This window comes from Diuraphis noxia, unplaced genomic scaffold, assembly GCF_037042655.1.
Source record: "Diuraphis noxia isolate RWA-SAM2 unplaced genomic scaffold, SU_Dnox_SAM2 contig0005, whole genome shotgun sequence".
Taxonomy (NCBI): Eukaryota; Metazoa; Arthropoda; class Insecta; order Hemiptera; family Aphididae; genus Diuraphis; species Diuraphis noxia.
The window spans coordinates 10,368,809-10,383,534 of NW_028301715.1; the positions used below are offsets into that span (position 1 = coordinate 10,368,809).

General features: G+C 25.6%; 1 protein-coding gene and 1 long non-coding RNA gene across 3 annotated transcripts; one reads left to right on the top strand and one right to left on the bottom strand.

Moving 5' to 3' along the window:
- Window positions 1-2,601: 2,601 nt before the first annotated feature.
- On the bottom strand, window positions 2,602-5,617 carry LOC149054880 (uncharacterized). Of its 2 annotated transcripts, XM_089228949.1 has the most exons (8): window positions 5,278-5,617; window positions 4,863-4,993; window positions 4,643-4,765; window positions 4,238-4,447; window positions 3,707-3,878; window positions 3,428-3,612; window positions 3,103-3,268; window positions 2,602-3,028 (listed from the first exon to the last, which is right to left on the bottom strand). In XM_089228949.1, the coding sequence occupies exons 1-8, from the start codon at window positions 5,426-5,428 to the stop codon at window positions 2,799-2,801; spliced, it is 1,368 nt and encodes a 455-aa protein (XP_089085075.1). In that variant the 5' UTR covers window positions 5,429-5,617; the 3' UTR covers window positions 2,602-2,798. The 2 variants fall into 2 exon arrangements, with proteins under 2 accessions (XP_089085075.1, XP_089085076.1); XM_089228950.1 differs by lacking the exon at window positions 4,238-4,447 and having other exon boundaries at window positions 5,278-5,616.
- A 663-nt stretch (window positions 5,618-6,280) lies between these two features.
- Window positions 6,281-6,885, top strand: LOC149054881 (uncharacterized). Its single transcript, XR_016191981.1, has 2 exons — window positions 6,281-6,610; window positions 6,682-6,885. It is a non-coding gene; the product is annotated as an uncharacterized LOC149054881 (long non-coding RNA).
- The last annotated feature ends 7,841 nt before the right edge of the window (window positions 6,886-14,726 follow it).

Sequence of the window (14,726 nt, forward strand, 5' to 3'; positions counted from 1 at the left end):
ATTATAAGATTTATGTGTCAAATTTCTATTAATATTATGAAATATAATAATAAAGTAGTACCTAATATAATGTGCAGTCTTGTAAAGTACTTGAGTAAAAGTATTTGAGAAAAAGTATTCAAATACTTTTTTAATACCCGAATACGTATTCTAAATACATTTGAGAAAAGTATTTGGGCACAGTATTTGAATACATTTTTGAATGTATTTGTATTTAAAATCAAATGCAATTTTTAAATACCTTTTTCGTTTTACTTTATGTACAGGGACGCCAAATTTAAATTAAATAATACAAATTGTACATTTTTATATATAGATGTTCATCGCCGTTATATATCGTTGCATAATGCATATATTGTAAGTCGTAATATTTATAGAGACATAAGATTCGATTTGATTAATTAACTCTGCCGAATTATAATCATCTAATTTGGCAGCTACCTACTTTCTTCGCACCAATACTAATTTTATCTTTAGAAACTGGTCTAAGGTTTAATACACAACTGAATAAATCTTTTATTTCATTCAGGCCTCCAAATCGTACTTGAAATTGTATGACAACAATATACGGGACTAAAACTTTAGTTCTAGGCCCTGATCCAGGCAACATCCAAAAAATATTCACTTTCTTAAAATTAACTAAATTATATAACCTAATATAATAACACCCCCACGATTGTAGAACTCTCCCACTGCCTTTTCTATACATGAAATGTAACACTTTTTATCTAAACATAGGTATATTTATATTACCTACTCCATTATGTATAACAAAAGCCAATAATCTATGTTGTTGTGGCTTATTATTAAAAAAAAAAAAAACTTGAGTATCAAAATAATGTTTTCCATTCGAAAGACGATGGTCCTGACAAAACTCATCGTAAAATTGTTTACTTTGATTAATTCTTCTTTTATTCAAAAATTCTGGTATTTATGAAACAAATTTTTCTGCAAAGTTATAATGCTTTTAATTTTTTGGATATTTAGAATATAGAGGAGTAGAGGACACAGAAACATGAATTTATAAATTTAAATAAATATATTAATCTATCGAAGAAATTAAATGCTAATTTTAATAATTAATCCACAAGCCACATGCTGCTCTCAAGTCAGCCTCGTGTGGCTCTTGACACCAAGTTTAGAGTAATATTAACAAATATAATGTAAACAGCAGTTTTCAAAAGTAAAATATAATTTTTTGATGTGTTATCTGTACAATAATATACAGTGTTGTGTAAAAGATAAATGTCTCCTTCAATTGTTACAAAATAAAAAATATGCTTTTATTTTGTTAACCAATTTATAAACATCTAAACATGCGGCTCGCTTCGAATTAGCTTCAAAAATGTGTGGGTCCCAAAATTAAGATTAGTGTCCACCCCTGTGATATAATAATGAAAAATTAACTGAATAGGCACAAAAATAATCTAAATTTAAACCTACATGGTTACACACCGTTTATAGTTTTAAATAAAAGATACATATAGGTATCTAAAGTTACATTTAAATAGGTAATAATAATTGTTTGATTTTTTTTTTTTTTTTGAAATATCAATATTAACTATTTGGGTTATATAAGGTTTTATAAGTATATTATTATGTTTTTATATATTTATTTTTGTTTTTAAGTTTCTAGGGTCATTAAAACCCTAGCACTAGCTTCTAGTAATAACAAATATGTAATATTTTATAAACAATGATTTTATATACATTAATGTTAGTACTTACTTCTAGTTTCTAACTACCAACCTACCTATAGCCTATAGGTAACTCATTTAAAACATTATCCTCATAAACTCTCTAATTTGTTAATGTGTTATTTTATTGAAGAAATAAAATAAATGTAATATTTAGTAACTTATTACCTAGTAATAACATGGTAAACCTACACTCAGAAAAATATATCATATATTTAATGAAAAACGTATATTATTTTAATGAAAATCGGGTATGATTTCGAGCCTATGATATTAATTCATTATAATAAACATTAATGTTTCATAAAATCAATGATTTATAACTTTATTAAATTAAATCCAAATTGCATTAATATGATTTCCATTTTACTAGAATTTTGGAATTGATACAGTCAAATTAATGATACCTTTTTTTTGTATTTAAAAATATGATACCTTGATTAGAAGATTTATTACTTTAAATTAATGAATTTGTAGCAATGAAATAATTCTACTAATTTTCTTCTTTATAAGGTATAGACATTAAATTAAAGGAATATTATTGTTAAAAACCAATAAATTATTTATCCATTTTAAGATAAATTTCCTTTAAAATCAGTAAATAGTTGTATCATATTAACGAAATTGAAATTATCTATGTCTTCAAATTAAAGAAAAAAGTGTTCAAATTGATAACAGTTTTATTACTAAAACTATGCAAATTTTCATTTATTATGAAAAAAATATTTAAAACCAAAATGAATAATTATGTTATTTATTAAACAATAGACAGCATTATAATAATATAAATAGTATAACAGGATAAAAGTGATAAAACATATGTTTATTATATACAATAGCAATAGAAATAAACTATAAATAAAATAATATAATTTTCAAAAATCCATTAGTTTCACTTAAAATATTTTATAAAATTACAGCTAAAAAGAATAGTTAATCTTTATACAATAGCAATATTAATGATAATGATTTTCTATAGTTTAACAGTCATTCAAATTACAAATTTAATTTATATAATTACATAATAGTACTTCTAAAAATAATTTTTCAATCTAATAACTGTTTCATTTGAAGGTAATTCATACAAATGAATTGGAGGACCTATAAATTCCTTAATACTTTTCTATTTGTGTAGCAATTATCAATTTCAATTTGTATTTGAGAATGAAGATCATTCATACATGCAACTTGAAGCAAAAATGTTTTACGGCCATCAGCAATAGAAGTCTTCACAATTCTTTTCTTATTACTAATTTTGTCTATGTGACATGTTTTGGATGTTGGAACCAATAATGAGTTCATTAAATCAAATATGATTACATTCCTTATATCTGTAATTTAAATATTATGCAATAACTAAAAAATAATAACAAATACAAACTCATTTAGCTTCAATATTTAATACCTTGATTAGCATCACAAATATTTTCTAATTGTTCCAATAAATCTCTGCTGTTTGCATCTTTTATTTTACTTTTCATTAATGGTATAATTTTTTCCACAAAACAGTCCCATTTATTAAACAGCAATCCACCTTTTCCTGGATGTAAATATTCAAAATCAATATCAATCTGAAATAAAAATTTAAAAACATTCATAAACCCGTATTTAAATATAAATTATTAAATTCATTCTTTAGGTAAACATTGTATTTTATACCAAACAATTATAGGTCATACGGTATAAGACCATATATTATTATAAAAATTTGATTATTATAATATATTTACCAACTGATGTCCAAAAGATTGTTTATACATTGGCCAATTTTCAAGAATATCAACAATAGTAGTACTGTTCAAAGCAAGAAATTGTTTACGAAAATTAGCAGTTTCTTTCCACTTAAGTAAAATGTCATCTAAAGGTTCTACATTAAACTGAAGCCATTTTTGGATGCTTTTAATTGTATTCAAATCTAAAATGAATAAACAAGTTGTAAATTATAACTTATATTAAAATTTTAAACCAAAACTTCTAATAATTATTTATTTTAAATTTTAAATATTTACCATAAGTTGGCTGTAGGTGTTCTTGTTCAGAACTTTGTTTTGGAATGTGTGTGAAAGTTTTTTTTGAATCAACCCAAAGATCACTTCGGCGTAACTTGGAAACAGTATTGTGATACTTTTGGTACAAAGATCCTTTTGGCTTTTTTTTAGGCACCGGCATAAAATATGTTTCCTGTATATAGTAAATCATGAAATATAATTAAATTTGTATTCATACTCAGACAATACAATAAATTAGGTGTCTCACAAAAAGCCAGTACAGAATAACTATATTGTGTATTAAATTTAATAGTAGGTATCACAGATTTAATATAATTATATTATTTAAAAGTACAATCAAATGCATATTGATTGTATTTTATTAAAATTTTAGTTATTATCAAAGATATTCATAGAAAATTGCAACTTTATACTGTTAGAATATAATAATATGGTCAAAATTATAATAAATAATTCAATAATTATTTTTAAATAGGTACCTAAATAAAGATATTATACCTAACAAATATTTGATTTCCATGTGGTACAAACCTTTACTTCAGTTGTAAAATAACTAACTATATTCACAGCTATTTTTTCCAGAAGTTTGGGACTTGCATGAATTTTTTTTTGAAGTAAATATTCAATAACAATATCTGTAATATTTTTGCGACACTGATCATTTAATCTGTGATTTTTTGAGAAATATTGTAATACCATATCTCCTTTTCCAGAGCTAGTCAATAAGTCTTCTAAATTAAACTATATAGAAATTATGAAAATTAGTTATTAACTAAGAATTTTGTATGACCTAACAATGCAAGTTATGCAAGTGTAATATAATACAAATTGATTCACAGAAAAAAAATCAGATTGAATCCAATTGAAGTGAACTTTATAGTTTATAGTATACTGCATGGTTCATTACTCAATTATAACCAATATAAATTATCTTACATTAATCTCACAGTTTATAGTGGAGCCATGATCACTTTCTGTAGAAATAGAACTATCCGAATTAGTATATTCATTATCAGAAGAATTAGTATTGATACATGTGTTGTTTGAATTGACAGGCTCCTTAATAAATAATACATATTAAATTAATTAAAAATTTCAATTTCAATACTTAAAATTTGTTAATAAAATATAGTAGGTAATTAAAATGTGTACTAACATTGAATTGTGATTGCCATTTGATCAAATTATGTTCAAAGATTATTCTTTGGCCAAATTTTTCTTTTGGGCACAGAGCATCTAAATGTCTACCATTCATTAATTTCAAACCTTCCAAAGTTATACTACATTCTACAAATTATAAAAAAAAATTTTACTTGGTAGTTGCTAGGTATTTAATAGGTACTCAATATACGTATTGCAAAAGGTATTTATTTTTTGTTACATACATTGTATATAGTAGTCAATTGTAATTTATTATCACATGAAGACGCCTACATTATGTCAATAAATATAATACATAATAAAATATAATAGATATTTATCTATATAAAATAGCATATTCTTTAACTACATTATACATCTACGTATAGAGGTATATTAAAAGTTAAAAATAATTGAAATAATCTACCTACCTTTAAATAATTGGTAAAAACACTCTCCTTTCAACTCTTGTAATATTCCAAATAGTTCTTCACACCCATTATGAATTGGTGAACCAAACATATCTTCGGAAAATGAAATGTCAGCATTCATTATAATATCATGAGTAACAGTAGCATCCATTCTTAATTTAAATTGTAACACAATAGGTAATAAACGTTTAATTTGTCTCAAATAAACACTCGCGAACACTCACAAGACTTTACACAAGGGTTGAAATAACAACCATATAAAAATAATATAATACACAGGACAATTTTTATAATTTTAATATCGGAAATCTTAAATACCGTATTGTGATGCACGAATCATATAGAATAATGCGCTAATGTGCGATTGATTTCACGATTTGACGGAATTACCACATATTACAATGGCATTACGATATAACCCACAGAATAGAAACTTCTTATCCCGTTATATTTATAAATAGTATTTAATACAACTATTAATGAAAATTATTATTAAATTTATGGAATCTTCCATGAATTCAAATCCAAATTGAAGTTGTTAAATTGATAAAAGATACTCCATAAATAATATTTCAACAAAATGATTATAATTATCATAAAAACAATACTATTTATAGATCATACATTTTGAAATATAAAAACATTATTTCTAAGAAAAAATGTTGTTGATTTAAAGACGAAAGGAATACAATTAATGTAATATTATAGACGATTTTATTATGAAAACTAAATATAGTAATATTATTTGCCATTAAATTTAAGTTTATAATTCATAATAATTAAGATACAGTTTTCATTATTTCTATAGATAAAAGATTATTTCTAAGACAATGAGGTTGAAATTTAAATCATAGTCTTTCTTAATTTTAAAGGAAAATAAGTATTACAATTAATGAAAATGAATAAATTTAATGAAAACATTTTTTCATTGAATTAAAAAAAGTATTCTTAAGCTGATGACTTTATCATTGTTTTAAAGAAAATTATAATATTTTTGAAGAAAGTAACAAAACCACAAATCTATGAAACGAATTCATAAAAATTAAAACTATCTTTTTTCTGAGTGTATATATCTCAAATTTAAAAAACGTTTTAGAAAAAAATAGTGGTTTGTCTAAATTAAAACATATTTCAAATATCTTGGATGGTGAAGAAAATACAAATATTGGTGAACTTACATGTAGTGATATTGTATATTTCAAATACGCACCAATTGTATCAGTGGATGTCGAACGTTCATTTTCGACGTACAAGACTTTGTTGAGAGACAACCGCCGTAAATTCAAATTCGATAATCTGGCCAAGCATTTCATAATTTAATGTAACACTCAAGGTAAACATTTTAAATCGCTTACTTTTTATTTAAAATTTTTGAAAATAATTAATTGGGTAATTTTTTTGCAGCCCTTCAGAATTCTGACCGGAGTGACTATAAACTACATATACCTAATCATTTCAAATTTTTAAGTTATTATTGATTAATTAATAAATTTCCTTTTTTTTTCATCTTTTTTTGTTTGCATATTTTTAGCGATAATTAACTTAAGCAACTATCTATAATAATGTCAAATTTGTATGTGATTAATTAATAAATTTCCTTTTTTTTTCCTTTTGTTGTTTTTATTGCATATTTTAACGCATTTTTAGCGATAGTTAAGGTCATATTATATAGCGTATATTTATGCAGTTTTAAGTGCTATAAAATCCCAACCCTGCTTATTACTGTAAGTGGTTATTCATTTATAAAATATATATTTTACATCTCGCATTCAGATACATAATTTGAGTATAATTTAGAAGTACTAATGACTTACAACTAATCTTTGAACACCTAACTTAACACTATGTCACTATAACTTATGTTTTAAAGAAAAGTAAAAAATGTGTAGAGTTTAAGACATTAAAAAGATTTTCAAATAATTGCAAAATAATTATAGCAAATTAAGTTGTGTGCAATAGATAGATTCATCACATGTATTCAATCCATTTTATTCTACTAGTAGATGATGAAGGTTATATTTAATGATTAAACAATAAAATATTGTAGTAAATTAGTAAATTTAATAAATTAAAAAATCATGATTCTTACATTATCATACATATATACATACTAATATTACAACAATTCTGTTTTCATTATGTTTAATACAAAATTTTTCAAATACAATATCAACTCAAAAAAACATTTTTTAAATTATTCATTTCACAGTTATAAAACTACAAGAGAATAAAATAATATGATGTACTTAACTATAGATTCATTATACATTTAAATTGAACTTTATACATTTATATATACACATACCAATCTTTTAATTTCGCAATGACGGAATATATATTGGGGTGAGTACCTACAATTGAAACTTGAATTAAAATGCACATAATATTATCGGGCCGAGATTACAACCGACCTTTTTTATTAGGTACCTGAAATTTCCGGGCCGAGTTTACAATCTACATATTTTATTACCTAAAATTTTCGGTCCGAGTTTCATCAAAAAAGGTAATCGCGGGCCCAGTTTACATTTGCCCATGAAAATATATTTAATCAGGTACCATAGTCGTGCGCAGTGGGTATGCTGGGTATGCAGCTGCATACCCTGAAGCTCTTTGAGGGTCGAAAATCGACACAAGAAAAATAATTAGTACGTATGTTAAAATATTTATAATAATAGAAATTATTTAAAAAAATGATAGAAATGATATCAGACTAACGGCAGTGACAACGTTTGATTCACGTATTAAAACCATAATAAGGCGATTGTTATGCTAACTTCCGTCTGACGTCTGACCTAACCTAACCTACCTATGGCCGGGTGCTATTAGTAAATTGAAATATCTAGTTATTAATTATTATTTTATTAACTATCAAGTATTTGTGTAATACATACTTTTTATATTTTGTCATAGTATATGTTACAATATTTTTTTAAATTAAACAGTAAGACTTTTCAATATTTGTGTATTGTGTATATGTATATAAATTATTAGAATTTTACATTATTAAAATAACTTTTAGGGCACGCCAGAGGCAGTCTTTTGCATACCCTGAAAAAGAGGCCTGAGGACGCCTATGTCAGCTAGGTATCTAGGTGGAAGGTCCACAAGCCATTCAAATTTAACTGTAAACTAATTAACTAATAACCCGTTCAGTAGTACAGTGGTGTACTTACTACTTAAACTTGAACATTGAGGGAGGATTTTATTTTTATAAATTAACATATTGTAAGACGATACACCTGAACATAACAAAAAATAACATAGGTACCTACATATTAAAAGTTTATTAATTTTTATTCGTGATATTATTTTTAATTGACGTATCATAATAAAATGGGTATTAAATTCTGAAATAACATAACTTACTACTTAGCCATACGTATAAAAAAATTTAAATAATAAAATACAAATAATAATAATAGTAATTTATATATATTTTTTTTTAAACGTTGATTTTCTATTTTTCTCCGAAAAAGTATCGATCATCTTACTACTTTTGATTGATATTCTCTATGAATACTTAATTTAGCAAACCTGGCCATTTAATTTATTTTAAATTTTTTAATACAAATACACAATAATTTGTAAGTAATTAAATGGTTGAAATTATTGTAATGCTATATTAATTAATAAAGTTTAAAGTAACATGCATTTATGAATAAAGATGTTTGAACAACGTACTTGTAGTTTCATTTGTCACTAAGTTTAAGGGTTCAATGGTAGATAAAATAACATGTACTGCATCGGTTCGATAACAATTAACAATCATGAAATATAGATTATAAATACGACGATTGAAGATTGTCATAATAAATAATAAAATTAGGTACACCGTTCGTCCACGTTCATATCAACAATATCTTCGTGGAAATACTCATATTTCAGTAGTTAGGTATAACCACATTAGTACATTACATAATGTAAGCTGTACTGCTTAATATTTATAATTATTAATAAGAATTATATGGAACAATATATAATTACAAAGGTATTTTAAAATGTACGCTGTTTATATTATTATATGAATTATGTGATGGAGAATTTGTTATACCTATAATACCTAAGTACCAACTACCGTTTAAAACATTATAAAATTCCATATTCTCTTTTCTAGATTTTGTAAGAAAGGGATTTTCGAATTGTTGTATTATTTAATAATATAATATAAAACCAAATGAATTTTCTTTGTTTTCCAAAATGCACTACGTAGGTACTCTTTTGATGCTAAAAAAAAGAAAAACTTAAAAACTTATTTCATACAAAACCCAAACAAGAAACAATGTAATTCAAATATTCTTTAAAAAAATTCGATTTCTGGAAGTATATTATTTGGCTTATTGTTCTAAATATTCTAAATGAACGAAAACGACCAGTTTTCGATAATATATAAATAATAATCTTAATAAAATAAAATACAATACTAAATACTATTGTGATTTTTTTTTTATTTAACAAATACGCCTCAACTACTGGGGTTATTGGCGTTTCAAATACATATTACGGTTTGTTAAGTTTTACAAAAATAGTTATGTATAGGTATAATTATTAAGATACAATAAGATTAAAGATAAATACTATTGTGATTAATAGTACATAAGACGACTATTTTTTTTTAATCCTATACGTGACAGCATCAAAGTTCAAAATATGTCTCTAAAACCTAAAGTAACTAAGTAAGCACTTAGCACAATAAAGTAATTCTAAACAATGGTAACAACTATTGTTTCATCATGCACAGCTGAACGATATTTTTAGCAATAAAACGATTGAAAACTAATTTTAGGTATTAACTATTAGATCTAAAGTGATCTAAAATAAATATAGAACCTGCAGGAACTCGTTTTGCTGTATACTAGAACATCGATAGAACTTGCGTGAACCTCGTCATTGAATAAATGAAAGACGTAATAAAATCGATCTACATTTATATATATTATAAAAAAAAAAAAACATAAAAAATCGAACATAAAAATCGAGTTTAATTATGTCGATAGTTCAACGTCTTTGACGTCACGATAAAAGTAATGTATAACAAGTTCTAATAACTCGCAATAGAATGGCGTGCGCGTTGAGAATAAGTATGTCGGCCAGTGGCGGCGCTAGGCGTGGGCGGTGTGGGCCATTGCCCACGGCCTCACACCTCAAAGGGCCTCGCGTTCCATAGGGCTTTATAATTAACCATAGAGATATATGACAGAAGTTAAAAAATTTTTTAAAAGGGCCTCTTTAAGTCTACTTCGCCCACATGTAACTTTTACCTCGCCACGCCACTGATGTCGGCCGTCCGATGTCGTCGTCGTCACAAGAAAAGTAACGTATAACAAACTCGAATAACTCGCAATAGAACGGCGTGCGTGATGAGATTAATAATGTCGGCGGTCCAACTTCGTTGTCGTCACAAGAAAAGTAACGTATAACAACTTCGAGTTACTCGAAATAAGTTGATGTGTGTGCTGAGTTTAATCATGTTTTTGGTCAGACGTAGTCGTCACCAGAAAAGTAACGTATGACAAACCCGAGTAAATCGCAATAGAACGGCGTGCGCGCTGAGTTCAATTATGCCGTCGGTCCGACGTCGTCGTCGTCGTCACGAGAAAAGTAACGTATAGGTAACAATTTCGAGTTACTCGTAATAAGTTGATGTGTGCGCTGAGTTTAATTATGTGGATAGTTCAACGTCTTTGACGTCACGATAAAAGTAATGTATAACAAGTTCTAATAACTCGCAATAGAATGGCGTGCGCGTTGAGAATAAGTATGTCGGCCGTCCGATGTCGTCGTCGTCACAAGAAAAGTAACGTATAACAAACTCGAATAACTCGCAATAGAACGGCGTGCGTGTTGAGATTAATAATGTCGGCGGTCCAACTTCGTCGTCGTCACAAGAAAAGTAACGTATAACAACTTCGAGTTACTCGTAATAGTACGATGTGTGCTATGAGATTAATTATATCGGCGGTCCGACGTCTTCTATGTCACGAAAAAAGTAACGTACCTACCTATAACAAATTCGAGTAACTCGTCGCGTGACGATGACGACGAATAAGCTAAGAAGCATTGCTGACATAATTAATAACATTGAGCACGCCATATTATTGGGTGTAACGCGAATATATTGTACGTTACTTTTCGTGTGACGATGATTACGTCGATATAGAAATTATAAAAGTTGTATAATAATATATAATATCTGTGGATTTATCGAATTGATTTAGTACAATATAATCCATGGCGATTGTCAAAGTCGTTGCGGAGGACGCAGTCTATTAAAGATTCTAACATTTCAATTAGATAGCGAAGTAGACATGAACGAAAAACATCCTGCTATCCGTTTAATCTTTTTTTTTCATAAATCACATTATTTTTAGACTTCAATTCAGCAGTATCTGATGCGTTTCCATTTCAGCGTCGGAGTGCATACACGTCGCGGACTCTAAAAAAGCCCAAAATAATTGATATTTAAGGTAAGTTTGATTTGCGGCTTAATATTATAAAATAATTGAGGTATACGTCCGTACACTTTTACAATGGTGATGTTTGCAAAGAGTTCTTCACCTATGCATTTGAAACTAAAAACTACAATAGGTACTTTAAACATACTTAAGGTATATTGTGACTTTTTCAAATATAATAAAATATTCCCATGAACCCAAAAAGTCTGACTTATTATGGTCTTTTACAATTTTTTAAGTAAATGCACGACTGTCATATTTTGATATGTGGCTGTATTGCACACATAAATTGGTTTTCAGACATACAAAAATATGGCAGTATTGAATTTAAGCTATGTTTATTTTTGTGTCATATATCCAACTATGGCAGTATTGAACTTTAAATTATTAATGAATAATTAAATATTATTAACTGTTAGTTTTTTTGAAATTTGATTAAAATTGTTGTATTATAATTGATAATTGTACAGGTAATATATATAAGGATGAAAATTAATCATTTAATAGTTGTAGGTATGTAATCAATATCTTTAAAAATAATTTACTAGATATAAAACACAAAATAAAAAATAAAATACTAGGTACTTGTCTTTAAGTCAATAAGCTTATTTTTATGTATCAAAGTAACAAATAATATGACAAATTAAAAAAATAAATATTCTTAACAGATAATGACTATACAATTATCAAATGCTTTTGAATAACAAGACTATAACATTATGTACGAATTTGAATAATTTATTATTATTTAAATAATATAGGTAATACTTGTTTGAAATACAATGTAAAAAAAAAAGTTACTCATTATAATTATCATGGCCTTATGTTTAATAATATTATGCTACCTATGGCTTTGAAAATAAATAAATAATAAGTCTAATTTATTATATAAATTAATCACCATGTTCATAGTTTTTTTATTAGTATTTGTTATAAGTATTATCAATTTCAGATATTTTTAAGTTTTTATAAAAATGATAATACGTATCTGAAATAAGTTTTGCTTTTCGTGATAAAATTAAATCTTTTTTATTTGTAAGATTCCAGGCTTTTCAATAAATGCAAATTTCATATGTAATGTATGTTTGATAATTTAATTTTTATTTAAAACTATAATTTCTTGATAGTATTTGCTTGCCCATAAGTTGCTTAAATTGTTGTAAAAACAATTTATCAGGAAATTCTTTCTTAACTTTAATTAATTTAATATCTCTCTATAAAACCATTTGACCGATAGTATTTTTATTAAAGTTGTTACAAAAATCTTTACTATGACAACTTGCTCTAGTTAAAATGTCATCAAATTCTGATTTTAGACCTTTCTTATGATGTTCCTGAGCTTTTATTTTCCTTGCAGTCCTTGTCTTTAATACTATCATCAAAATCTTCATTATCTAAATCTGTAAACAGAATACAAACTGTGTTATAACATAAAGTTCATATAAACACGAGATCAAGATAAAATTATTATTTACTATTAGAGTCAGTTATTTTATCTCACTAAGTTTCCATTGGCACCTACTAGCTCAATGAAATTTTGTGAACTTTCATTTGATTTGTTTGAATGTGTTATGTGTGGTTTTCAATGGTAAATCTTCTTAAAAAATATTTTAATAATATAGGTTGTAAAAAATTGCAATTGTGTAGCTGCTAAGTACCTACATACTGTTCTCATATCCATGTACTTATCACTGAAGGTGTAGTATTTAACCATCTAATATTACTTTACTTGTAATATTAAATTCTGCATTTTTAATACCTAGCTGTTAATATTTTCATAGAACAATAACACAATTAAATTAAAATTTAAGGTTCATAAGTTTTTGTACATTAGAAATTATCAGAAAATGATTAATAGAATGAATTACATTCGGTATTTATTAGGGTATACAGTATTATACAAAATATATACAATAAGCCAACAACTAACAGAGATTAATATATTATTACCTATTTATACATTATATTTATAATTCATATTGCTTAAAAGTTAAACCATTTAAAATTAAATTACATTTTTACAGATTTATAGGTAAACAATTTTATAATTATTATATATATTTCTTTTTTTTATTGAGCATATTCACGTCGACAACAAAGGCCATTAGTTAAACTTATTTACAATAATAATATAATATGTATAATATGTAGGTACTGATACAATGGCAAGTTATTTAATTAGGGTAAAACATTTTTTTTTATATAAGATTGAACAATTTTGTTTTTCTTAAAAAATTAATTAAGTCTTGGTTTTTTTCATGAATAGGTTATTTTATATTTTACGTAGGTACCTAATTCAATAATTTAATTGCATTTATTATTTATTTTCTAAAAAAAACACAATATATCAAAAATTCATAAATAATAAATTGGAATAATATTTTTAAATTATTGAAGTAAAATAAATAAACATTAATACAAGTAATTATAATTAATCTTTACGTTATTAAAATAAAAACGAACCGGTAGGTATCCGAGTTTTAGTAGTTAACTTGTTGTGGTTAGTGAACTAGTGAAGAAATAATAAGGTCTTGAATAAAATATTCAAAAAAAATAAATGAACACATTATAACTAGGTAGGGAAGATAAAAATTAAACATTAATCGGCTTATTTAAGATATATTATAATACATGTAATTCATAAAAGAAATATATATATAGATATAGATATAGATAAATTATGTATATTATAGATATTTATAGTTATTTATAACCTTTATTCTTTATCTCATATCTAATATCATAGGTTCTTATTAAGTTATTATATTGTAGGTACACCTATAAAGCCCTATGACCTAAAGGCTAAAAGAATTGATCACTGACTGTTGAACTAAGCGGTTATGAAAAATATATTATAACATAGTTATCATACATTTAACAAATATCTGTTAAAATAGTGTATCTACTTAATACATACACACAGGAGTTATTATTTTCTTCAAAATTGTACAGTTATTATTAGTTATTACAGTTATATTCTCTATATAGCTATTTGAA